We start from the raw sequence: 25,695 nt of genomic DNA, 5'->3' as shown, positions 1-25,695 counted from the left end.
TCATGCCACACTCCCCCTGCTACGTGACACATTCCTCCTCGGGATTCTCTCTGCCACAGGCACTGCTGCCATGGAGGTCAGAAAGAAGCTGTGTGACCAGTGTACAGCCTTGCCATCCAGCCTGGAGCAGGGAATGTCAGCCTGCTGCGCTGCCACCTGCCTAAGTCCAATCAATAAGGCCACAGCTATTGTCCATTTTATTTCCAATGGACTTTGTCCTTCTCTTGTGAAACCACTGCCAACCTTGCCAGCAGTCTCAGCTGGTAAGGCCAACACCTCAAAATTAGAGGAAACAGAACACAGGACTTGCACTCTGACATGGCCTGGCTCACTGCCCTGTCATGAGAGCTCCCCACTGAAATCTAAAGAGGGAGTGGAACTACATCATGAAGAAGAAGTCTCTTCAAATGAATATAAGTCCAAATATCTCATTTCAAGTTTTTGTGGGCAATGGTGTGTTTTCCACTGAAGAGGGTGTGCCCACAGAGCTTTCTTCTCTCATTGGCTGAGAGCCATTTCAGGTCAAACAGGCTGAGAGTGATGGAGATGCTATGCTGGAAGAAAGGAGAGCACAAAAAACCCCTCCATTTTAATCAGGGTTCTCCACTGCAATAAGTGGATTAAAACGTCTCTATTTAAGAATTGACTGCAAAGCTAACTTTGTGGGGTTTTTTTAACTCCGAATCAGCCCTGGCTTTCTGTATCACTTCTGGCTACCTCTGATATAGAATCATAGGAGGGGAAAGATATTAGTCCTACTGCATGATCTTAGTTCTTTCTAGTATTATTGGATTATTTCCTTATCAAATAGAACTTGTTTTGTACTAGAAATTTCTACTGAAATTTTCAATTGCTAAAAGACTGCAGGAGGATTTCAGCAGGATTTGAAATTATTCACTTGTTCCTTTGACTAACTATTGTGTTGGTCACTTATTTTCAGAGGTGAATATTTTAATACAATCATGACATTTTAACTTTTGAGCAATTTTTTTCCAGCTTCCATGCAGACTTCTAACATGGGGATTGCAGCTGGACATTTATCTTGCGTGCTCAGGGCTTGTCATGATAAACTTCCCAAGAGCTTTTCCTTTCCCACTGAGATATAGCCTGCCAAGAGAACTAATGGCAGTTAATCCATGGTTATCTTGGGCAAAGAAGAAAGAGACCAAATTACTATCTTCACTAAGAAAAGCCAAATGCTAAAAAGTAACAGAAAGTGGAATAAAGTGGAGAAGATTAAATTAGAGTAGAAAATATGTTATCCAAAATATTGCAGTACTGGAAAGAGATTTTAGAAAGCATTATGGTTATATTAAGCATGTCCTTTAGGGATAAAAATGTAGAAGGCAGGTGTGATTCTTCCCATCTAGCCATTACATTTAGAAAGACTTTGTCAATATGTTTGCAATGTGTTGAAAGTAACAGCCAAGACTGTTTAACCAGAATTGTGGAAACATGTCACTTTGCTCTTCAGTGGAATTAATGCCCAGGGGAACATGTCACCATTTCTATCAGTGAGAACTCTTCTCAAATGGGAAAAAAAATCAATTCTATAATGCATCCAAAGTATTTTCACATTTTTCTTGGAGGAATCTATAAACAGTGGGCAAAGAAAACCATCTCCATCTGGGAGAGAGTAATGTTTTTCACAGCAAAGGATGTACCTCTGATTTTCATGGAATCCACTGTCAGATTCCAGGCAGAGATGAAGATCTCTCTGCTACTTATTCAGAGGGCACAAATTAATCTGTAAAGCACGTTGCAATAAGGCACAGAAACCCCAAACTTTTGAACAGGTAGCAAGGGCACCTGCTGGTTTTCAGAGAGGAGGAGGTTTATTTTCTTCACATGGTGCTGTGTAGTGTGCTGTCCATCTCCACCCCCAGAGCTGATAGCGTTTAATTCACTCCATCATGGCACTTGTATTGTTTCTTCCCCCTGTTGCACCCCATCAGTGAACTCTGCAGTCCTGCAATGTCTGGCACTGTCAGAGATGCTGTCATTTTCACTTAAATCCAAAACAATGTTGTTTTTGTCGGTTCGTGAAGCCTTTGTGGCATCCCTCACCTTGAGCTGCACTCTGTACTCGAATGCAACACGCGTAGCTACCAGGGATGAGCAGATGGTAGGTCACTGCTCATCTCTCATTAAGGTAATTAGTGACCTGTAGGAGATGATCAATCAGGGATTTTATCCATCTCGACACCGGTGTCTGGTTGCCTGTACTGAAGGATTCTGTTTACAGTCCAGTTCTTAATTTCTCCCATTCCTGCTCATCATTATTATGATCCAAAGAGCTTTTTTGCTTCTGTTAGCAAAACCAGAATCCCCCATGCCTCAGTTTTAGCAGCTAATGTCCACAATAGGGGCAACTGATCCAGCACAGGAGTTAAATATAACTGTGTCTAGTGTAAGGAGAAGATTTAATGGGAAATGGTTGGCATTCTTTCTTCCTAAAGGCATGGAGAGGGAGGGGGAAGAGAGAGAGAGAGAGAGAGAGAGAGAGAGAGAGAGAGACGTACACAGACAGACACACACGCATCCCATAGTGAGGGCAGAGGCAGAGAGCAGGCAAGGCAGAGAGGGAGAGGGGAGAGAGAGAGCCCCAAAGCAGCCTTGTGCCTCTGAGCTGGGGTCTGCCAGGGCAGAGCCAGCATGTTGGTCCTCAGCCCGCTTGTCCGGGGATCTTACCTGCTGCCTTTCTTCTGCTTTGCTTTGTCTCAGACTGCGTACGCTGACAATGTCTTCTCACTTTCAGCAGGTAAATTGCTTTAAGTCGTTACTTTTCCTCGCTTGGAGCACTCTGCACTCTGATTCATGCACTTTCTGGTGATTGGGAACACCAGAGGAAAAAAAAAACTTCAAACTGCAGCTCTCGGCTGAGGGATTTTGCATTGCAGATCTGCTCTGCCACAAGTCAGGACATTTTGTTGCTTGGTCGGTTTTGCTTTTTGCTTTATAATTTCTGGTTTTAAACCCCTCCCTTCCCTTCCCCATGAGAAATAATGGGCAAGATCCTCGGCTGTTCAAAAATGCTTTTTTTCCATTGGCCTCTGTGGTGCTGTGCTAAGGCATGGATCTGGCCCAATTAGTTTATTACTTGCATGTCTGCATGTTTCTTTCTATTTTGGATGAGTTTAGGTAGAATACAGCAAGGGAAAGAAAATGAATCTCAATGTATATCTGCTTCTATAAATAAAGCCCTGACCTCAATGAGTGCTGCCGGAGCCCGACTGGATGTTAGCAGAATAAACATCATCTGGCTCTGGCTATGACACTAACAAATACTCGGATGACTTACATAGCAAACAAGAGCCCACTGCATGGAAAATCCCTGCTAGGCAAAGACAAAACAAATTAGTTGTCAGCTGAGCCAGGGCACTGGAAATCCCTCTTAATAGATTTTACCGTTTCAGCAGCAAGACTTCCCTTCAGTCACGTTGTGTGCGAAGGAAGGGGAAAGGCGGCGAGAGCTCTGACTCCATCTTCTTTGAGGAACTTTCACCAGTTTATGGCAAATTGCTGTCTCCCACCTTCTGTCTGATATTCTGTATCAATACAGATGCTTCTAACTAATGTCCTGTGTTCCTTCAGTGTTAGATTTGAGATGGTTCGATTGAGGTGGGCAGGTCAGGGCCTGCTGTACCTATAGATCCTCCCCATGGCTTTCACAGTGATCAGAAGGGTGGGTATTTTAAATCTGAACATAAAATCAACCCTAGACATGGACTTAAAGGCACACAGCCTTTCTTGCTCTCAAATCCCTCTGCTGTACCCATGAAGCCAAATGGTTTGCATTCAAGCTCTCTAAGATGCTGAAAAGCCTTTAAATTTGTTACCATTTATTTTCAGTTGGGATGCTCTTTTTCTGTAATGTCGAGGTTAGTTAACGGTGAGGTACAGGAATCACCAGGATTTATTTTCCCTGATATATCCCAAATTGCTTTGCAATGACATCAGGCCTCAAAACTTATTTTGAAGACCTTTGTGTTTATGTGACACTTGTAGGTGACGCACAGACAAGCAAGAATGTGATGTTTCCATTGCCTTCTCCTGTGCCACACACTTGTGTGTCTACAGAAGGCATTTGAGCCACACTGTTAAATAACAGTTCAACAAATAACCTGCCCCTAAAAAGAAGGAAGACTTGTCATCTCTGCTGAAACCATAGTAGAAGAGGTAAACATGAGGGAAAATGCCAAAGCCTGCTCCTTGTGGTGGAGCATCTTCCACAGGGCAGTCCTGGGCTCCTGTCTGCAAGACCCCATTGGGCAGACCCCCATCCCACAGTCTGTTCCATGGCAAAGTCCCACGCACTGTTCTTCTGGCCAAGACACTGAAAATCACCTTTATACCCAACAAGCTCTTAGCGAGGCTCCTGCCATGTATGTATTGTCAATGTTTGCTTGATGATATATGGAAAAAATAGCAGTTGGCCAAAGATTCTGTCATAATCCCACAGGCACAGGGCTGGATTGAGGCATACCTATGTGTCATTATTACTTGCTAATCATGGCTATTTGGTATTAAAAATATATAATAAGGTATTCCTTCAGTGCTTTGGTTGCATCTGCATTTTAAGAAGCTTCTAAGAAAAAAGCAGTAAGTTCTGATTTTTCTGGCAGCGGGCACAGAAGATGAATTCATTCCATTTACACTGAAGGTGAATTAATTCCACATACATTCTCAGTTATTTTAGTGATTTCTTAAATGTTCTCTGACTGCCAGCTGAGTCAATTATTTATATTCGGCACCAGGATGCAATTTCACATTTAAAGAATGAATTTCAACAGTGCATTTTCAAATTCTGAAACGAATCCCATTTAGCAGAGAGAGTGTTCTTAAGTGATGGCTTGTCTTTCCTATAGTTGGGAAAAAACATTCAGGTATCTTCCAGGTGTGTCTGGAAACTTCTAGCCTAGAAGTACTTTTATTTCAAACATGTGTCCTCACACATGTTTGCATAGCAACAGGTCACAAAGAAAAAGGCTTACAGGTCACAAAGCAGTAACTAGAAAGCAAAGGGGAAACAGCCTGTAGGGTGGAAAAGTGTTTGTACAATAATCGGGGAAAGAAGAATAATCTGGATCTTTGTTTTCTGCCAACTCCACCTTAGAGTCCCATCAGCCTCCAGCGACAGTGCATCCTTGTTTCTGGAAGTATTTTGAGTGTCATGTCAGCTTCAAAGTGTTGAATCTCACGGTGCTGAAGTGTCATTTCTGGAGATAATGTTCCAGGGAGTGATATTATAACATAACAGCATCTAGCTGTGGTTCCATATGGCAGTGAAGACCCCCAGGGTGGGTAGTTCAGCCCCTGGAGACAGCAGGTTATTTTCAGGGTAACCTGTCACACCCCACCCTTACACCACTTGTGTTTGTGGTGTCATTTGCATCTATTTTTCAGAGCTCTGCCCTACTGAGGTTCCTGAACTGCTGCACTCACATGATGAAGGCGTGAGTTCTGTTCATGGGTCATTTTTAGTAGGGCTACATGAACCAGTCTGCACCTTGTAAGAACAGCCTGAAGGAAGCCACCTTCCAAATTCAGGTAGAAGAATGACTCTCCTCCTCCCCTCCTCATTCCTTCTCCTCCCCTTCACTGCTCATCCAGGGCCAAGGTTTCTCTGAGAGATGGGACAGTATTTGAGTTACCAGAAGCATCTGAAGAAAAAGAGCTGCATCTCAGTGCTTCTTCTGGCCTTCTACGCATGCCACAAGTGCAACCCTTGATTCAGTTGGCTCAGTCAATATTGATTCATAGTCCTTTGGAAATATTATGGTGGATCAGTTTAAAAGAACTCAAGGGGTTATCAGAGCACTATTGGCAGCATTCCTCACACTTTCTTTGCCTTTGTCCTATTATTTTCCTGAAGAAAAGGAACATTATATCTCATTGGGCATTAGGTTCATCCTCTTTGAGTCAGGAAGGTGTCATATTTACAACCAGACATCATGTGGCAGAGCTGCAGAAAAGAATTCAGTTTGCTTGTGGACTGACACTGTTGGAGCCGGGGTGATGGGCAAGGTGGGCTGGGAAGAGCAGCTGTGTGGGGTGACAGCCATGGCTGGGTAGCACAGAGAAGGGACCTTGGGAGCCACTGTGGTGCTGTGCTGTGGGCAGAGGGCATTGTGCATTTGTGAGAGAAACAGCAGGAGAGAAAGGACTCAGAAACAAGGAATGATTCCTGACATTGAGGAAGTTGGGATCAGGGCTGTCTTTCTGTAAAAGAAGTATCTGACCCCATCATCAGGGTTTGGTTTTCTTTTCCCTGCAGGAACCCGAAGTATTGTCATAATGGACAGCCAAGATGTCAGGTGGATGTATTTTGTTTCTAAAGAGAGTAATTGTAAATATTTATTTATGTAAAATCACAAGAAAATGACTCACCAGAATGCTTGCAAGAGAAAGAAAGTTGCAGAAGGAATTTAAAACAAGAAGAAAAGTAAAAGCTTGAAGACTCTCAAAAGGCAGCAGCCAGAGCCTGCTGGGAAAACAGCCCAAAGGGTGACTAATAAGCAAAAGTATCAGACTAGGGGAGGCAGCCTGGCTCTGCTCTGTAAGGTCAGCATGGGCCCAGGAGGTGCTGAGCATCCTGGTACCATTGGTTAGGGGGTTTCTCATGGAACAAACATAAGCAGGAAAGCTGGGGTTACATTAAAATTCCTAATGGAAATGAGCCACTGGCAAAGGCCACAGCTTCGTTAGAAGAAGGAAGGCCAAGTATCATTGGCCATGAGAGGACAATGGAGCTGGGCAGCCAAAGGTGTTGGGGCAGGATGTTTGAGGGCTTTCTGTCTTGTTTTCTGTCTTGTGCTCGTATGTTTGTCCTAATATGAGCCTGAAAGGGAAAAAAAAAATATTCTTTCAGCAGATTCTCTGTTCAGGTTCAGAGAAGAAAATAACCTTGGGATTGGCTGGTTTAACTTGATAGCCCAAAGGGGGAGCTGGAAAGATAAGCCAAAAGAAGGAAGGAACAGCAGCTACCTTTCTAAGCTGATAAAGAAAACAATTCCTGAGCAGCCTCTGGGGAAAATCTTGGACTGGTAGCAAATTAACAGCCTAGTATGGTGTTGTTACTGTTGCTTCAAGTAAATGGGTCTTTAAATAAGCAGAATTTTTAAACCCACCTGATTTGACTTTATCTGTATATTCTCCTCTGGTAGCTATGACCTGTGAAAATCCCAAACTGGATGTCCTGCTCTGGTCAATGTAGATGATACTCAGAAAAGAAATCACCTTAGGACTCACAGACCTTCTCTGGTGGTGTATGCTGCAACACCTGTGCTGAGTAAGGTGAGAGCAGAGCAGCCACGCTGCTGCACAGCCTGTCCCTGACTCCGTGCCTGCATCCACCTTCTCCTCAGCAAGGGCAAAGGAAGGGAACACTGATGTCATCCTCAGTGGCCAAGGGCCCCCAGAGATGCTCTGAAATCCACAGTAAACCAGTGAGTAGGAGCCCACTTGGTCCTGTGGGTAAGGGACAAGGAAAGGCAGATCAGGAGGCTGGGCACTTGCCCTGTAGCAGTAAATAAAAATCAGAAGAGGACAAAGCCTCTAGTGAGGAAGCTGGAACCTGTTTGCAGCAAAGCTCCTTAAGTGCAGCCCTGGCTTTGCATGCAGGAGAAGGAAGAGGCTTCTGACGTGTTTGTGGCATTACTGGTTGTCAAGGTTCTTGTTTTGTCAAAAAAGGTTCAGTGATAATGCAGATGAAGGGAAGGGGTTCAGTAAAATTCTGTTGAAGTTGAACATCATGACATTCACTTGTTGGATTGTGAAGAAGTCCTCCAGCTGCCAGGGACAGGGGTCAGTACAGGAGCTGAGGCAGCGCTTGCTTGGCTTTCCAGCAAAGGAAGCAGTAAGTGATCTGGAGGTTTCTCTATAACCTGTGAATGCTTCCAACAGGCAGCATTTCCCAAAGGGGAACCTCAGCTGAAAGTGATCCACAGCTGACATGGAGATCCAGCTGGCCCAAGCTGTCCATGCTGTACCATTGCCATGAATGAGGATAGCACTGTCTGTAGTCCACGGGTATTGGACATGCCAGTGCATACTAGATTTTTGTTATGAGCAGACTGAAAGGTGGAGTCTTAAATTCCAGCCCAGCAAAGCAAGCTGTTTCAAAATCAGGTGTTTTCACTGAAAGGATAGAAGCTCCACCAACAAACAATCCAAAGTGCTGCAAAATCAGCTTAGTCCCCACGTAGCTGTAGACAGATGGTGCTTGTAGGCCTCTGCCTTTAGTACAGACAGCTCATTTGTGGGCATGTCAATATTACCAAACCCCTGCACAGGAGGGGAACAGTCTGTGGCTTCACATTTTAGCCTCCTTGCATTTGACAATCTGTTTCCTATCAGACACTGAGGCTTCCCATGTGTGGGCTCCTGGCACAAGAAGCACCAGCAGTGTGACTGCAGCAAAAGAAACTGCTAATCTCACTTAAAACCATAGAAAGGTATCACTTGTGTTTAGACAGGAAGACGTTTGTTGTCACAATAGACCCTGTATCCCTGCAGTCTTTAACTCCTGGTGCTAGGGTGGTGCGTGGCTGCAGACTCAGCTGTGGTGCAGCACAGCACTCAGCCAGGACACGGCTGGGAGATCTGTCTCGTGCTGCAGCTTAGAAGGTAGAAAAGAACAGGGCAAGACCTTCAAATCTAGGGGGAATTGTTTGAGGAAGATCAGAAACAAACAAGAGAGGAAAAACTCTACAGGAATTAACAGACTCCAAACTAGGTGTTCTATTTCTTCTCTTCTCCTCTCCAAGGAATCGCCCCTTTAATGGGAAGGAAATTGTGGGGACTCCTTCTGTAGTCACACAGCTGTGATGGTAAAAGAGCATTTGGGGAGACAAGATGGGGGTAGGAAAACCACAGGAGAGAGCTGAAACGTTGTGGGGGAAAGAAGGTAACCATTTTCCTCAGGAACTAGCAAGTAGGTATACCCACGGTATACCCAAGGCTACCAAATGTGAGCTTCTGGGGAATGCACACGAGTGAAGGCAGCACTACAATTTCAGGTTTCTTCTACCCTGGGAAGTGATTCTGGATAATATTTTTATCAGCTTCTTGAAACTACAAAGTTAACAATTTTTTACAATACAAAGCGAATACATAGTTGGGGTTTTTGGTCAAAGGCAGAAGAACAAAGTTGGCTGGCTTGGGAATCTGTCGCAGCAAGGGACTCATGAGGAATTAATCTAGTTGATGGCAACAAGCTTTCACAGAAGAACTGAGAGGCTTTTCTCTGAAGTATTTTGGAGCGCACAGCAACACCCACAGTCTCATAGGGATTGTCTGGGACTGTCTGAGCATATGGTGGAGCAACATCAAAGTCAAATACATGTTTGATCTATGCCAGCACTGACAGATTATGATCTTGCACTTGCAGAAGGGTGGAACTGGTGTCTCTCAGCTTTGTTGCTACTGATCATACACAAAGTGGGAGAGGGCTGTGTGGCAGTGAATGACATGCAGAAGTCTTTCAGGCCATCCTGCTTTAATCTTTTGGGCTTCAGGCTCTTCTAAAGATTACAGTAAATTCTTAGGCTTTAATACTCAGAGTATTTATACTATTGCTCTGGTGTGAAGAGCAGTTGAGTTTTGTGATCTGGCTCATAAAATGACTGAGATGAGACATTGTGATTCACCAGATGGTACTGTAATTGAGTTATCCCTGGACTTGGGGGCCTTGCTTAACTTCTCTGTGCCTCAGTTTCTCGTGCACTGATGGGGAGTGCACAGAATTGTCAACATTGTTTAGCAGTGCCTAGAGCTCTGGAGCTCTGCAAGTGAAAGGCAATAGAAGGAAAATTGCACAGAATAGCCCTGTCATAGTTATTAAGATTTATAAGATGTGGGTTTATTTTTCAAACACGTTTTGTAATCCAGTGAAGTGTTACACCTTTTAGATTTTACTGGGATTTTTCATTGTTTTGTGAAACAGAATGCAGAGCCTTCAAAAGCTAATCCTTCTTCCTCCCTCCATGTACTGATCTCAGAGTTTTCCTTCTGCTATCTGAGAGAGCAGTGTATAATCTTCTGGCATATGTTTTGTCCTCATACATGCATATGCGCACAGATAAAATGTCAAAAATGTTTACATACAGGAAGTAAAAGACCTTTCCTTTGCTAAAAAATCCCACAGGGTCTCCCACATCTTGCCGTGTCTGCAGTGTTTTTTAGGGCTGACCTCAGAGATGCAGGCACCCCTTGCTCCCCAGCCAGGCTGCCAGAGCTGCTGAGGGACGTGGGCTAAATGTTAGGTGGGGATGGGGGACAGAGTGTCCTTGCTGCTGTGGCCAGGTGAATATCCAGACCCACTGTCCAGGCAGCATGCCAGGGATCAAGCTATTGTGAAGCTTTGGGAACACTGACTGATTTTTAAACACATTTATTTATTTATTTATTTATTTATTTATTTATGACAGTTTCTGAATGTATATCAACTGGCAAAGTACTGCTGCCACAGCCTATGGTTCTTCAGAGATTGAAAATTGAGCACTTTCACATTTTTATGAGATTTTCTTGGCTGTGCTAGATTAACATTTAGAGCTTACTGGTCTTTTTCAGATTAAAGAATGCCATGGTTCTATTAAAAGAAGCTTGCAAGGTTTCATCTGGATTTCTTCATTTTCTCAAATTAATTGAAATAATTTCTGATCTGCTTTGTTCTGTTTCTTAAAGAGTCTGAAGCCCATCTTAAGCAAAAGGAAACTAATAGCAGGGCAGAGCTGCATCTCTGTGTCTCATTATGTAACTCCCATGGGAATTTCATGGGTCACCACCTCCTCCACACAGACACCATTACCTAAGCTTGATCTATTTCCTTGGCATATTTAATGTGGTTCATAGGAAAGGATATATTGTGGCCATCAACTATAAGGTTCAAGTTCAAAAATGTACTGAGAGATGCAGAAAATTCACTAACTTGACAGTTCAACCCAGCTCCAAACACAAGCTGTATTCTCATCTCTGCTTATATGTCCTTAAAACACACTTTGGGTCAAAAAGTTCCACAAAACACACTTTAAAGAAGCATACATTGGTAATGCTGGCACTTTGGCATTTTGAAGGAGAGTTAATACCTGCATCTGCTCTGTAAATAAAGGCAGCTTTAACAAGCTCTTAAGCTTTCCTGACTAAAGAGGAAAATGTGCCCTTGTTGCTTGCAGCAGATGTCCAGACTGGAGCTGGGTGGCTGCAGCCTGTGGCACTCTGCTGTCCTTGCAAGGAGGCTGAGAGGAGCCTGAATGAATGACAACAAAGCAGATGAAAGGCTCAGTTTCAGCTGGACAAGCCCACATTCATTAACTGGCTGGTCTGCCCAGCGGGTTTATTACTAATTCTGAGTGCCATCCGAGTGGGAGAAGCATCTGTGATGGGTGTCAGCCATCAGAGGGCTCCGTCCAGCAGAGCCCTGCCTGTCACAAGCCGGGCAAGCCACCAGCCCTGCTGTCAGGGTGAGACTTTGGATAATAGCTTGGCTTCCCATCAGGGCTTGCTGGATCAATGTGGTCATAAATAGGAAGGGAAACACATGTTAAGTATCCTTTTCCTTTCTTGTCCTTTCCTCCTGGCATTCAGCCGACAGCTTGGTGATTTTAGGATGAAAGTTATTTTCATGGTTTATTTATGACTTTTTTTTTTCAGTGAAATCTTGTAAATCTGACCTGAATCCAGCAGAATATCTCTGATATTTCTGTTGCAGCTGTGGGGTAAGAGATTTCTCTAGGATCTGCCCTAGGAGGCCTCACAGACCTCATAGAAAGCCCACTCCAGGGGACTCAGCCTGGGTGAAGGCTTCTCTCTGGCTCTGTGTTGTACCATCTTGAATGAGAGTTCCCAAATTCCAGCTATGGTCACAAGAAATCTGCAGCAGTAAAATGAAACATCACACCTTGCCTAAAGTACTTAGCTTATTTCTGAAGCTACCATTGGCAGTATACCCATAGATTTATAAAGTCACTTTCTAGAACTGGATCAATTAATAGCCTTGACCATAAAAATAACCTGAGAATGTAAACATGTTCTATTTCAAAGCTGATTATTTTAATTTTTATGTTCTTTGAAAACAACTGCCTCTTGGAAAAGTCCTAAAAAGATTTCTTTCACTTTGTCTTTTTTTCTTATTGAATATGTTCTTTGGCAGTGGAGTTGTTGAAAGAGCAGCTTCCGCCTGAGATGTGCAAGCGCATGCTCCGTGTAGGCAGGCTCTTCATATTTCACAGAAAACTATGACAGTCCTATTCTTGGGCTGAGATTTTTTCCACTGATGGGGACTGGAGTATTCTGAAGCTGTGTTTAGCCAACAAACCTAACCTGGAGCCTAAAAATACGCATTGCATTTGCAAAGAGCCTGTAAGCCTGCCAAGGTAACCCTTTTGTGATATAAATCAAGGCAATACTGTAATGGCTGTACATCTTGGACCTATTGCAGTTACTGACAAAACCCATACCAAAGAAGTGTGGTGCTTACTGGAAGATCAGATTGCAGCAGTCCTACCTGCAGTCCCTTTGTGAATCATTGGGTCTTTTGCTCCTTCTGCTGTCATATCACCTGTCATACCTGAGTGGGGAAGATTCTTGGGTCTAGAATCGGTCTTTTCTTAAATATTTGCTTGACAAATGCACCTTCCAGAGCATAGCCAGGGTTACTGATGGAGCCCCTGAAATATTAACTACCCAGGTCATTACATAATTGATACCTGTCCTACATAGCAATATCTTTACAATTAATGGTATAAAATTACTTGGTATATAATAATAGTGTCTATTAGAATTTAGTATCTATCTATAGGAATAGCATCTATTAGTAATAGTGTCTAATAACATCTACAGTAATAGTATCCATTACTGTTACTGGTAGTTAGATTTTGCTTGTCTCCTCACTGAGATCAGTACACGCTCTCACTGTTCATACCAGCAAACCCAGAGCGGGCTTCGACCTAACTTGTGTTACAGTAGCATAAAGACTGAAATTAGGGGCTTTTTTTTACCATCTCACTTAGGCATAGTGTTTTTCACAATAAAGCTGTTCCACAGATTTGCAGGCTTTTCTTCTAAAAAGGAGAATCCAAATTTTTTATAATGCAGGACTGGAATTTACTCATGAGGATGTGACAAGTATCATATTAGAACTATAGCTGTACATCTATATTTAATCTTATATTTGTGAAATATTTAAAGAAGAACACTTTTTTTTTTTTTTTTTAAGTAGCAGTACAACTGCAGTAATGTAAACCTTTTTTTTTCTGCAGAAAAAGAGTTGCTGGTAGTGATCTTGTAGCAACTAAACCACATATGGATAGTTTTGGTATTCTTCTTCTCATTGAATGATAACAATCCTGCTGAAATTTTAACTAGACTATGAAATGAGGTGATACTAAGAAAGATTATATTGGAATGTGGCCTAAAATAAAATAATAATCACACTTTATACCCTGTTAAATTACAAGCTGTCCATTACCTTAATGCTGCACTATTTTGTCCCAAAGCAACATGTTCAAATTCAATCCTGAAATGCAGACAACCACAGAAGCTGTGTGTTAAAAATTGAAAAAATTATTTACAGCTGCATAACAGTGACTGAATTCACGTTAAACCAATATAAAACTCAACCCATCATATCTTGGTGTTTTATTACCAGTAAGTGCTGGAGACAGGTGACTCATACCTCTGTTACTTTTTAAAGGACATTGGTACTTTCAGTACATATTTAAAGCTTTAAATTGAAAAATATATCTATTTTTTAATAAATCTTCTGCCTTTCTCTTAAATTGAAGTTTTTGACTGAGTTTCAAACTTGTGAGGGAAAGCTGAGAAAGAGTCTTCTTTATGGACCGTTCCAGAATTCAATTGACTCAGGTCTTAAAGATATCATCACAAATAGTGTTTTAATAGAGAAAAACAAATCTGGATGACACCAACAACCCCTGAATGCTGCTGAACTCCACTTCTCTGGGCAGCTCTTTTCTGTGCATCAGGACTGAGAAAATGCCATCCCCTTTAACACGGGGTGGTGGAACTGAGGCAATGTATTTTCTGAGACATTTGAAAAACTAGAAGTAACTCTGTTCTTCCCTTACCTTGAGATGTGACTAACATCCAGCCTGCAATTGATTTGCACTCAAATCTAGCAATTTCATCAGGTTTGTCTTCCCAGAAACTTAATTTAGAGATTTTCTATTAATACCAGATACTTCACCATAGGCTTTTCTTCTTGGCTCCCTGCCACCCTTCAGTTCACAGACACCCATTCCAGCTGCCACTAGCCAGAGGAAGAAACCAACAGGCATAAATAAATACTTGCTATCCTTGGAAAAACCTTTGAGGAAGGTTCTCACTCTGATCAGATATTTATTTCCCAAGAAGTAAATAAGATCAGAGGAAAAAAATACAGCCTATAAATGCACCATCTTAACATCTTCCTTTGTGAATTTTGGTCACAGCATACTTTGATGGAAGTTTACCTCTCAGCAAACGTTAAATACACTGCCAAACACAGCTGAGGTCCTGTCTTACCAGTCAGTCGGTGACAAAGCTATCAACTAAGTTTGGTTTTTTGGGGTATTTGTTCTTGGGATGATGCATAAGTTAGAAATACAGCAACCTGGTTGCAGCTCCAGAGGAAATACAAGGCAATGTGTTGTGGAACAGCTTCGCACTTTCCACTTAGCACAGAAGTGCCTAAAGTGATTCAGTTCACAGGGAAGGTGATGGCCAACAGCACCGAGTGCTCTCCTGGTGGCAAGTGGGCTGTAACAGGGACCAGAAGATGCTATTTGTAACAGGCTTTTGGAATGGAGGGTAGAGAAAACAATAAATGCTTGATTCATTTTCTAATGTGACCAATCTGGAATTTTCGAGATTCTGCCCATGTCAGAGCCACATTTAGAGCTTAGATCTTTCCACAGCCTTTGGCATAAAAAGGAACTTAGAGACTTAAGGGTCCACCAGGTTTCTTAAATCCCTGCTTGGATTACAGCACTGTAATCAATGCATACAGGATGAAGGGCAACACTGTGAAATGGCAACTTCTCTTATTCTGTAAGAAATTCTTGTGCTGTTCAAGACCACAGATGAGTGTTTGTATTGAACAGATCTGCCTTGCTTGGAACAGAAGAAGCAGCACTGCAGAGCGTGCTGCCTCCTTGGCCCTCCTCCACCGCCCCTGTTCCCACCACCGTACTTCAGGCACAGCTGGAGCACTGTAAGTGTGGCTTTTACTTCTTTTGCATGAGTTTTAATGACAAAGAATGAAGCATCCTCTCAAGCACTGCTTCATGGTGTCACTCAGCAAACCTGCCTGGCTGCGCTGATGTGGCTTTGTGAGGACAATCACACAGCATCCCAGACTGGGGCTTGAAGTAAATATCAAATGGATCGAGGAATGAAATGAGGCTGAATTTGTTCCTGCAGTTAATTCAATTAACTTTAAATATTTACCTTAGTCTATATTGAAACCTTCTTAGAGTGAGGCAATCCTGAACCAGAGGAAATGGCAATGCAGTAAACCAGTAAGGACAGAAAGGCAGTTTTCCATCCTGCACAATGATTTCTGGGTATATGTTCTGTTCTGCATCACATTTGCCTTACCTAGTAGGTGAAATGAAGGTCCTGAAGTCCTCCTGTGAAATCTATCCCCCACCATTTCATTTTGCAGAAACACATATGTGTTTGAGATGCTGGTGTCCGTTTTCACTCACCCACCTGTGCACAAACCTGCCATGTGTGATAAATGTCCACACCCATATGCTGACATGAGCATGTGCAGGATACAATGGGAATATGACACAGCCATTTGCCCAAGTACTCTTACTGCAGGTTCTGCTAACTACAGCTCCATCCCAGCATAAAGAATTTTTCTACCTACTCAATAATTCCTGTTCCTTAATTTTAATGTTCATTTTCCATATGCAAACACTGCAATTATTGCTAGTATTCTAAATAAGTGATGATTAAGTAGTAAATAATGTAAATAATATAAATAATATCAATAATGTAAATAATAATGCAATAACATATGTAAATAATAATGTAAATAAATAATAATGCAAATATAAAGAGTAAATAATGTAAATCATAATAATAGTAAATAATTATTAGTAAGATGTCAGTCAAGAAGTAACCCAAGACAAAGTATGGTAGAAAATCCCCCATTGCCTTCTGATTGATCAGGATTGAACTCAGGGTGCTGTTCTCTCCAGACCTTTGCCTCCTTCTCAGCTCCTCTGCCTGTGCCTTGATTTCCACTGAAGGCTCTCTTTAGGAATGTTGTGTACTCCTTCAGTAACAGTGAGACTGGGGCCAGGGTCCCTGAGATTTCTTCAATCAGTTTAGAGAGTAATCTGAGCCTAAAATCACCCTTCACACCATCTCCCCATAAAAGCATGATATGAAAATAAGCAGTTACAAGCAGGGTGGGAGCCATGTGAATTAAACCATGAGCAGTTTGTTCTTTGGAGCCTGTAGTCAGAGCTTTACTGGAAAATGGCCATTTCTCTTGGAAGCTGAAGATCAGTTGTTTCGGTCCAGTGTTTCTGGCTCAGTGTTTCCAGGGGAGATCACTTTTGTCACAGGACAAAAATAAGGCATTTCAGTCATGAAAGCTTAATGTTGGAGCCAGAAGATCAGACATTCATTGATCATTTAAGGCACTGGCTCTGATCTGCAGTGAATGAATGCCTCCAGGTCAGGATCTTCTGGAGCGAAGTTCACGCTGCCTGTGCCCTCCCCGAGTGAAGTCTCTATTTTTAGAGCAAAGATGCTATTCCTGGAGAGGACCTGCTGCTGGCAAAGTGGGACAGAGAGGGCAGGGTCAGGTCTAATAATAGGCCAGGGTCCCACGCTGGCTCAGAGGGGCAACCTGGCTGCGATATGCCTCTCTGAGAGGAGGAGGAGGAAGAGGAGGAGGGGGAGGAAGTATGGGGCAGGAGGCTGTGCTGAAATGCTAATGTTCAGGCATCCATGAAGATAACCTTGTGACAAGCCCCAGACTTCTCCCAAAGGGAGCAAATAAACTCTTTTGAGGCTGTACTGCATGGTGGCTGGAATTTTATGCATTTCCCCCACAGGCTACATGTGGCTGCCTGTTCACTCATACACTCATGTGTTTGATGTTTCATAGAAGCTGGATATGGAGGAGTTGTGTCATGAGCTCCAGATAATACAGGCTTCCTCTCTGCCTGAATTGCACTGCTCTGCAGGGCCTCCTGGCCCCCAGGTGAGTGATGTATGTGTGATGAAACCACATAATTCTCTCACTTGCTCCAAAGTCCTTACAAAGCTGTGAAACACATGAAAATGCTTTTTACCACCCAATAAGCACGCCAAGCTCTGGCTAAATTCCATTTTGATATGAGTTTGCATTAATCATGTAGACTTTTTACCCTATGTTCTCATCCCTGCCTCACACACTTCATTCTGCTTCAAGCTCACCCTTCATTTTTTGTGGAGTTTTACAGTGGGTAGCACCCACCAAAAATCACAGACGCATCATCACTTTCTTCAGATGCTTTTTGTCAGTCTGTTCTTTGCTTTAGACTCTGTTCTCTTATTTTGTGAGGACAAGAACCTGTGAAGGGGATGCACGAGGCATAAAATGGACCGGGATGTTAGCAGAGTACATCCCTGAGAAGGCAAACATCTACAGTAAAATCAGGGACAAGGAGGGGCTTAGCAGGGCACTGGGGGGGGATTCAGGAGGTGCGGGGTCTCCTAGCTTTACGTGCTGGATAACCTGACTTGCTGGATAACCTCAGACCAGTCTTTTTGACTTCACACCTCATTTTCCTCAATTTATTTGTTCAGAAATCTTCAGAGGAAGGTCAAAAATCTTAGAGTTAAGATTAACATTACAGTTTGAGTTGGAAGGGACCTTTAAAGGTCAACAAGTACAACCTCCCTAGAATAAACAGAGACAATAAAACTCTACCAGGTTGCTCAGAACCCCATCCAACCTGGCCTCCTTCTTCTGAGGAAATGAACCACCTCTAGAAGGAAGTTTTTTATGAACATCTCTGTATTGTCGAGAGGATCATCCATTTGCCTTTCCATTCCAGTTCCCTCCAAAGAAAATGAAGAGTTTTTGTGGACAGGCACTTCCAGTTCCTGCTGGGGCACAGGCAGTCCCAACCTATGTGCTGTCCCTGGTGCCTTGGGACAATGTTCTTCCTCAAGCCCCCTGGGTGCCAGTTTAATGCCATACAGCCAATGGCAGACACAGCTCAGGGCCTGTGCTCAGCAAAGCTGTGGCTGGGCAGCCTGAGAAGGTAACAAGCACCCAAACACTATTTAAAAAGTATGGAGAATACATCAAAGTAAAGGCTCAGTTATGTGGCAAAAAGGTTTGCTTTAATTATTTATAACTTCAGAAGATTGTAATAATTATATTATAGTACTTAATAGTACTATAATATAAGTATTAAGTACTATATTAAGTACTATATTAAGTACTACTTAATAGTACTATATTAAGTACTGTATTAAGTACTATAAGTATAGTATTAAGTACTATAATATAGTACTTAATTACTATAGTAATTAATTATAGTACTTCAGAAGATAATTGGAGAGTCTAGAAGTTTCAAGGTAAAACCCACAAAGTCTTTTTATAGAATCACAGAATGGTTTGGGTTGGAAGAGATCATCCAGTTCCAACTCCCCATGAACTTCATATTTATTGTTTTGGCATTTTGTCTTTGCTGAGGTGCAGGGTGGTGAAGATTCATTTAGTTCATGAGACTGCAAAAGTGTGGTCAGAAGTGATGCCTAGTGTTAGCCTAGTTCTGTCTTGAGGAAAGTCTTCTCTGCATTATGGAACAGCCTTGCAGTGTGATTGGCCATGATCCAGAGTTGCTGTTCATATAAAAAAGCACTTGTTATTTCAGTCTTTGCTAGACTGTCTTTAAAAAAAATGCTCTTGATAGTCTCTCTGACTTAAATTGCAAGAAAGTAATTTTAATTCTATTGTTCCACAAAGTCCATTGCTATAAATAATATTAATCTTGCTACCAAATGACCTATGATGCCTCCAAGAACATTTTTAAATAGAGCAGGCTGGCAGGTTTTATCATAACAGCAGACAGTAGGATGGGTATAACATGACTTTGGAATTTTTAATTACAAATTACAGGACTGTGCCTTGTACAGGGACAACGTTAGAACCAGCAGTCTTTTGGGAAATACTTTTGTGACAATGGCCACCTGCATAGAAATGCTACCATTACAAAGACATCCAGTAATTACTTCTGAATTCTTCTGTAGCTTGCAGGGCTTTCAGACTGTTGACTCATAGCTGAATTTTAATAAATTTTCATAAGAAGGAGAATTAGATTTGTAATGGTATAACTTTAAGTGTAATTCCTCCCATGTGTATCCTGTGGTAAAAAGAAATAAATAAGATAAAATTTGGTTCTGACTCTAATAGAGTGCTTTGATTTCCACTACTGAAAACCTGAAATAACTCTAGTGACAAAAGTAGTTGGAGTAATTTGTGTCTGCGGATAGATTTTGCTCCTATTCATGTACAATTTGATCACATTTTGGACAGTATAAGACGGGCAAGATCCAAACCTGGAGTAAGTGATTTTTACAGTGAATCTAATGCTTCTCTGATGTAGGCTCATGGGATTATTTTCCTTAGTAATTTAAAAGTAAAAGATCATCTGCAAACCAAAGCATTCTGGAAACAAAATTGTTTTCTGGTGTTTTTTTTTCTGAGAAAGAAGTTCAAGGTCTCCCTGGATTAAGAAGTCTCCTGAAAGGAGAAGCAGCCTTGTTTGACACAGAGAAACATTTTCAGAATTCAGAAATGGTGGCAATCTTCCATGTCCATCCCATCCTGCAGAGCCCATCCCACATGTTTTGTTCTACTTCCCTTACCACCCCTTGGGCTGACCTCTTTTGCCAGCTGAGGTGGTGTCTTCATGTCCTGGTTGCTAATTCTTCAGGACTCTGATAACTTCTGATAACTTTTCATTTGCCCCAGGCTTGTTTTTCTTGCAGTTTCTCCTCATTTATGAATTTCCCATGCCCTTCCCATTCTCATGTCAGTCCAACTCTCCATCCTGCAGCACTGGTACAGCTCAGCAGTGGCACAGACCTGGTGTTTGGAGGCCACATTCAAACACAGCACCCAACACCTCAGGTCCCAGGAGACACATACAGGGTCTAGGGCTGGTGGCACCAGCCACCAGCTGGTGCTGGTGGTAAGCACCTCACTCATGCAGTTTAATAATAGTGTTCATGTTCCTCCCTAGGGTCCACAAGGAATTCCTGGTATAATAGGACCAAAAGGGGAGAAAGTAAGTGTCTGTTGTCATGGAGTTTGATGTGGTTTTGAGAAGCAAAGAAACAGGAGAGGATGTTCACTTTTTTTTTTGTGTTGTCTGTTTAGTGAATGGTGGGCCTTATGAATGGAAGGTTTAGCTTTAATTTGAATGTAAAGCTGTGAATTGTCTTGAAGCTATAATTTTAAACTTAGTCTTTCTGTGTTCATTTTCTGTCTTGAAGTATATTTTATGTCTTCTTTTGTGACCTGTGTTTAGGGTATGCTTTGAGAAAGCATCTCAGGTGCAAAAGTCAGCAGTTCTACTGACCCAAAGGCCTTTGAGCTCCCTGTCCCTCCTGGAGAACATCAGGAGCAGAGCTCTCCCATGCAGTGTGAATGGTATAGGACAGCTGGCCTATATGTTATGTTTTCAGTTGTGCAAATATTTGTTCCATAATGATGCCAAAGAGCCTTACAGCTGAAGCTGGGCAGCTAATTGTATGATTTTTTTATACAAAGAGTTGACTGTAGATTTAAGGCTGAGAACATAGGAAAGACCAAGGAGCTCTGATACAGTAATTCTTCTTTCACCTCTGTAAGCACAGTTTTGAGCACGAAGATATTCACAGTGTTTTGTTTGGTGGTATTTGGTTTTTTTTGGGGGGAATAGGATGTGGATTTGCATGTTTCTTTGTTTTTTAATAGAAATGCATTGATGCATTGACCTGAGAGCCACTGTGCTTCATGTGGTGACTGCAAGACTGACATATTCCTTTCTCTGGCAGGGGGAGATTGGCAGGCCTGGAAGAAAGGTATGAATAAAGGTGCTGTCTCAGAAACCCATCCAATATTTGATAGCAGCTGCCACGGAGGGATGCAGACAACAGTTCAACAAAATTTAGCTAATGTTGAAGTTTAGCCTATCAGTGCTTCTCTCACTGGTACCCAGAGTGGGTGGGAGGCATCACTGGCTGCAGGGCTGGAGAGCTGCCCCAGCTGGCTTGAAGTTGACAAATTCCCTGAGTAAAAGCACAGAGAGAAGCCAAACAATGAGACATTACCTGAAGTGTCTGTGTGGACAATGGGAAGCAGATTATTGGAGTTATTATAAAAGATGTACCAAAAAAACCCCAAGGCAAACTCAAAATTTTACTCATCCAAAGTCTAAACAAGGCTCAGCCAGATATCCCTGAAGGAGGAACAACCATTAATGATTACCCTTCCAGAGCTCTGGCACCAATGCAATATGCTGACTACAATCCTATGCTTGGGGACATACGAGCTGTGATATATTGTCAAAAATATGTGCCCCTACATGTGATGAAACAGAATATGTTATCTCAGTCACTTAGTACATCCATTTAATGTAATTAACTTTAAAGAAGACAGAAATGCAGGATGAAATCAGAGATATGCAGGGGGTGGTCACTAACTAGGAAAAGAAGTACCCTTCTAATAATATACCAAGGATTTTGACACCTTTCTAATAATATACCAAGGATTTTGACACCAGCTACCAATCAGTAATTCAAATAAATATAAAACATATAAACAGATGAGGTAATTTTCTTTAATCTATTTTTCAAATGCCCTGCAGTAAACAAAAATATTATTAATATAAATTCAAGGGTTCAAAACAGCAATGTCTTCGAGAGAGTAACACATCAACCCACAAAAAAGGGCTAAACTTTAAACACAGTACATCAGCACTTACCCTTCTGACAAATACAAGCAGATTCTGAAAGAGAAGTCACTCAGGTTGGAAATGAAACTGTACAACTCTTGTTGTAAAGCTGTCTGGCCCACAAGAGTTCACTCTTGGCCCTGAACATCGTGATGATATTTTTGAGATCCTATTGTCAAGCAGTGTAATGCAGTGGAAGAGCATTAATCTGCAGCACTGTAGGAGATATTCAAAGAGTGATTTACAAGCAGCAATTAAAACAGATAAATAACTGTATGTAGACATGTAGTTATTGCTAGTCATATAGTAGTTAATAAAGAGCAATTATAGCTAGCAATGTAGGAATGTTCTGAATAAGGACCATAGTAACAGGAATAGTTAAAGATTTGGTTCTGCTCTCAACATAAATTGGATTTGTATGGCTGTAAGTACACACAGGTCTTTTCATGCCCTGTCTGCAGCAGTGACCTGTGTAGGAATGGTGTTTTTATGAATCATTGTAATCAGTGTTTTCCGTTCAAGGGCAGACCAGGTCCCCCCGGTGTCCCTGGGATGCCAGGACCCATAGGATGGCCTGGACCTGTGGGACCGAAGGTAAGACTAAAATCCACATGGAACAAATGCTCAGCATCACAATCTGAACAGAGGAGTTGTCTTGGGAAATCTCTAAACAGCTACTTGCAGGAGGCTGGGAAGCTGTTGCAGTGCAAGGACACTCTGTCCCCTTCCTTGCACTGCTCTGCAAAGTCTAGGGTTAGGTTACTCCACCTTGAGTCCAGACCTGTAGCACTTACGTGGATTAAACTTTACAAAGGGAAATTGAAAATTATTACAATGAAGACTCACTGATGTCTCACAATCACTCAAATCAGTGTTTCTAAACTGATTGCCATCGTTGTGACTATTCTTTTTGAGGATCCCTTTGCCTGAAGATGTACTGTGAGCTCGTGATCAGAGGGAAGATACCAGGCCAATATCAAGGGAAAGAGATGACAAACCATGAGAATGGCTAATCACACCTTTGAAGTTCATTTCCATACAAGCAAATATTAATTCCTGTTATTTTTATTAATCAACAGCAGAAGAAACAACAGTATGCACTTTGCTACTGCAAAGTGGCTGCTTCACCTGCATTTGCTATTAAAAAAAGCTTCAGGATAGTCCTTTAGTAAGCACTAGCTTAGGCAAAAGGTATAACAGCTCTTCATGGGAGCTGTGGTTTATGGAGCTTCTACAGGGACTTTTGAGACAACTTGTTTTTCTTCAATCCAGGATGCTTTAGGCTAAAGGTCTGCACACAATGCCAAGTTTGAAACTGCTTTTTCTGGCAAATCTTTGACTCTTCATTTGCTCTATGATGGTTGATGCCCCCACCTCAGAGGATGTGATGCATTAGCTCTTGATACCGCAAGAATAGTAGGAGGTGACTTATGAATTTAAGCCACATCTGGGGAGCAGACTTTCAAGATCTTTCCAGCACTGTCAGATGAAGAACATCATATTAGAGTATGTGGGAATGTAGGCAAGCAGCAAGAGAGTATGTACTTAAAAGAAATCAATGTTCACTTTGAACTGTGAGATGGAAAATGGTTCCCCCCAAAACCACATTGTGTACTATGATTTCCCACAGCAGGAGCAGTGAGGGCAGAGGAAAGGTTCAATCAACTCCTTCCTTCATAGTCTTAGTGAAGAAAAGAGATGAAAGGAGACAGAAAACTCATACACTCAGTCTTCTTCTTGTATAGGCATTAGTTTTATTTATGTAGTCTTCCTAATTTTGATTAATCTCCTTTGTCTCATTAGTCTAGACTAGTCTATTACTGTGCTTTTTCATCACACTCCTAGAAGCATCCCTCATGTTCAGAAGTAATGCTTTTTCCTACACTTTAACTGCAAGTCCTACTTGCTGTTTGATGATAATTCCTCTGCTTTTATTGTCTCTTCTGATACTGGTCTCTTCTCTTCTGTTCTTTATGTAGGTTCACAGTTTCATTTCTTCTGGTCTTTATAAATTTCATTTTCTTACCTGTTGGTGAAGGATCCATTTGAATATAGTGCAGAAGATCACTGTGGTGATTTCAGTTGGTTGTGCCTCTCTTTCCTTTCTCCCCATCTCTGATCTTCACCAACTTACAATATTCTTCTTCACCCTAGATATTTGCTGCATCCCCATCTTGCTTTAAATCTCCAGTAAGCTGCTGTTACAGGTTTTTAAACTCGTATCCACCTCTGTGGATATTTGCCATTTCTTCAGCTGGTTCTTCTTGTCTTCTCTTACTTCGACACAGCCTAACTTCAGCCCCTATTTCTCCTACTTCAAGTTTTGCCTGAACTTCTGCAGGGGCAGCAGCCAACGGGAAAATCCTCTCAATTTCTGGGACAGTGCAGGCCAAAGGAGAGTAAGAGCCAAATGTATTCTGCTGGTAGCACTGCCGCATGTCTACAGGTCTACTCTCCATTTCATGCTAGATATAATTAGTTGAGGGCAGCCAGAGAAGTGGTTGTAAAATTTTTTCATTATTTACTGGCTCCAAATGACTGTTCAGCACATGGTGCCTCAGAACTACTGTAAAAGCAGTCACTATGCCCCCACAAGCTGTGAGACGTGCAGCAAAATGCCTTTCTTTTCTGCAGCTCAGTGGAGGTGATGCTGGGTACAGACAATGCACCTTCATGCAGAAAAGGATGCACTGCTGATGGTGCTTTGCTCCCCTGTCCTTTCATAATAGCTGGGAAAACTGAAACAGAAGTTACACAAGAAAATTCAAATAGAAGAGTAAGACAACATGTGAGGGTTCAGGCAGAATACAATTGCAATATAAACCCCTGTCCACAATGCTACACCAAGGCCAGGCTTAACTATTTGACATAAAACCTGAAGCACTGAACTGTCAGACATTCAAATATGACCTCATTGGAGAGCCTCATTCAATAACTCTCTTTATTGAACCCTTTAGGGTGAAAAGGGAGAGTTGGGTGTGATGGGATTGCCAGGTACAAGAGGACCAATGGGCTCCAAGGTTTGTTAACCAAACTGCATTTTCAGATATTGGTTTCTAACGCTCTGCTGACAGCTGCTTCCCTCATGAATTCTCTGGAAAGCATTTATCAAGATATATGTGTCTAATACAGATAAAAAATATGGTCTACATCAAGCAAGGTTATGTTGTCTGTTTGGGCTTGGCTGTGTTTTTTGCTTTTCATAAAAATGCTTTGGTATAAATTTTTGTAATTTATTTTAAAAGCAAGCTCAGATATAATTGTATCCCACTGGAAAAATGGAGTTCTTAAGCATATCTGCAGCATTAAATCATGTCTGCAGTGCTTTCCACCTGCCTCATAAGACTCTGAAGATCATTTTGGTCCCCTACTAGAACTAGGCATATGTACTGACGTTTGAAATAAATTATGCAATTAGTTTATTCAAATAAAGGATTGGAAAGAAGAACTGAACACCTTTGTTTATTCTATGTTTCTTCAAGAGAAACTCAGTTTTATGTTAATGATCACGCTCGATTACTTACGTATAACTTAAGTATGTTCCAGGGGAAAAAAAACAAACAAACAAAACAGAAGAGGAAGATATTGTTAAAATTATTTTAGATTGTTAATTGTGTCCTCTAATGCTTTATTTACTCTCACTTACAATTTATTTCACTTGTTTCCATTTCAAAGCATAATCAAAGCTGCTGGCTTTACCTGGCTTTTTCATAATGGCTTTTGGGCTGAGCTGTCTTGC

The 25,695-nt window shown here is 41.8% G+C and overlaps 2 protein-coding genes across 3 annotated transcripts in view; one reads left to right on the top strand and one right to left on the bottom strand.

The window, feature by feature from the left end:
• Positions 1-3,298, bottom strand: part of BTD (biotinidase) — a 45,484-nt gene extending 42,186 nt beyond the window's left edge. Inside the window, exon 1 of the mRNA XM_038128793.1 lies at positions 2,692-3,298. The gene's annotated coding sequence lies outside the window, so the exon portion shown is untranslated. The remainder of the gene's footprint in view (positions 1-2,691) is intronic.
• COLQ (collagen like tail subunit of asymmetric acetylcholinesterase) overlaps positions 2,249-25,695 on the top strand; it is a 41,905-nt gene continuing 18,458 nt past the window's right edge. Inside the window, exons 1-7 of one of the 2 annotated variants that reach the window (XM_038128798.1) lie at positions 2,250-2,761; positions 15,102-15,211; positions 17,129-17,224; positions 20,262-20,306; positions 21,058-21,084; positions 22,479-22,550; positions 24,914-24,976. In XM_038128798.1, coding sequence (XP_037984726.1) covers positions 2,656-2,761; positions 15,102-15,211; positions 17,129-17,224; positions 20,262-20,306; positions 21,058-21,084; positions 22,479-22,550; positions 24,914-24,976 — 519 coding nt within the window. In that variant the 5' untranslated portion in view covers positions 2,250-2,655. Of the gene's footprint in view, positions 2,762-15,101; positions 15,212-17,128; positions 17,225-20,261; positions 20,307-21,057; positions 21,085-22,478; positions 22,551-24,913; positions 24,977-25,695 lie in introns of both variants that reach the window. The other variant, XM_038128799.1, reaches the window with a different exon arrangement.

The sequence above is a fragment of the Motacilla alba genome, chromosome 2, assembly GCF_015832195.1.
Source record: "Motacilla alba alba isolate MOTALB_02 chromosome 2, Motacilla_alba_V1.0_pri, whole genome shotgun sequence".
Taxonomy (NCBI): domain Eukaryota; kingdom Metazoa; phylum Chordata; class Aves; order Passeriformes; family Motacillidae; genus Motacilla; species Motacilla alba.
Note: the sequence above shows the minus strand (reverse complement) of the source record. Positions and strands in the feature narration are given on the sequence as shown.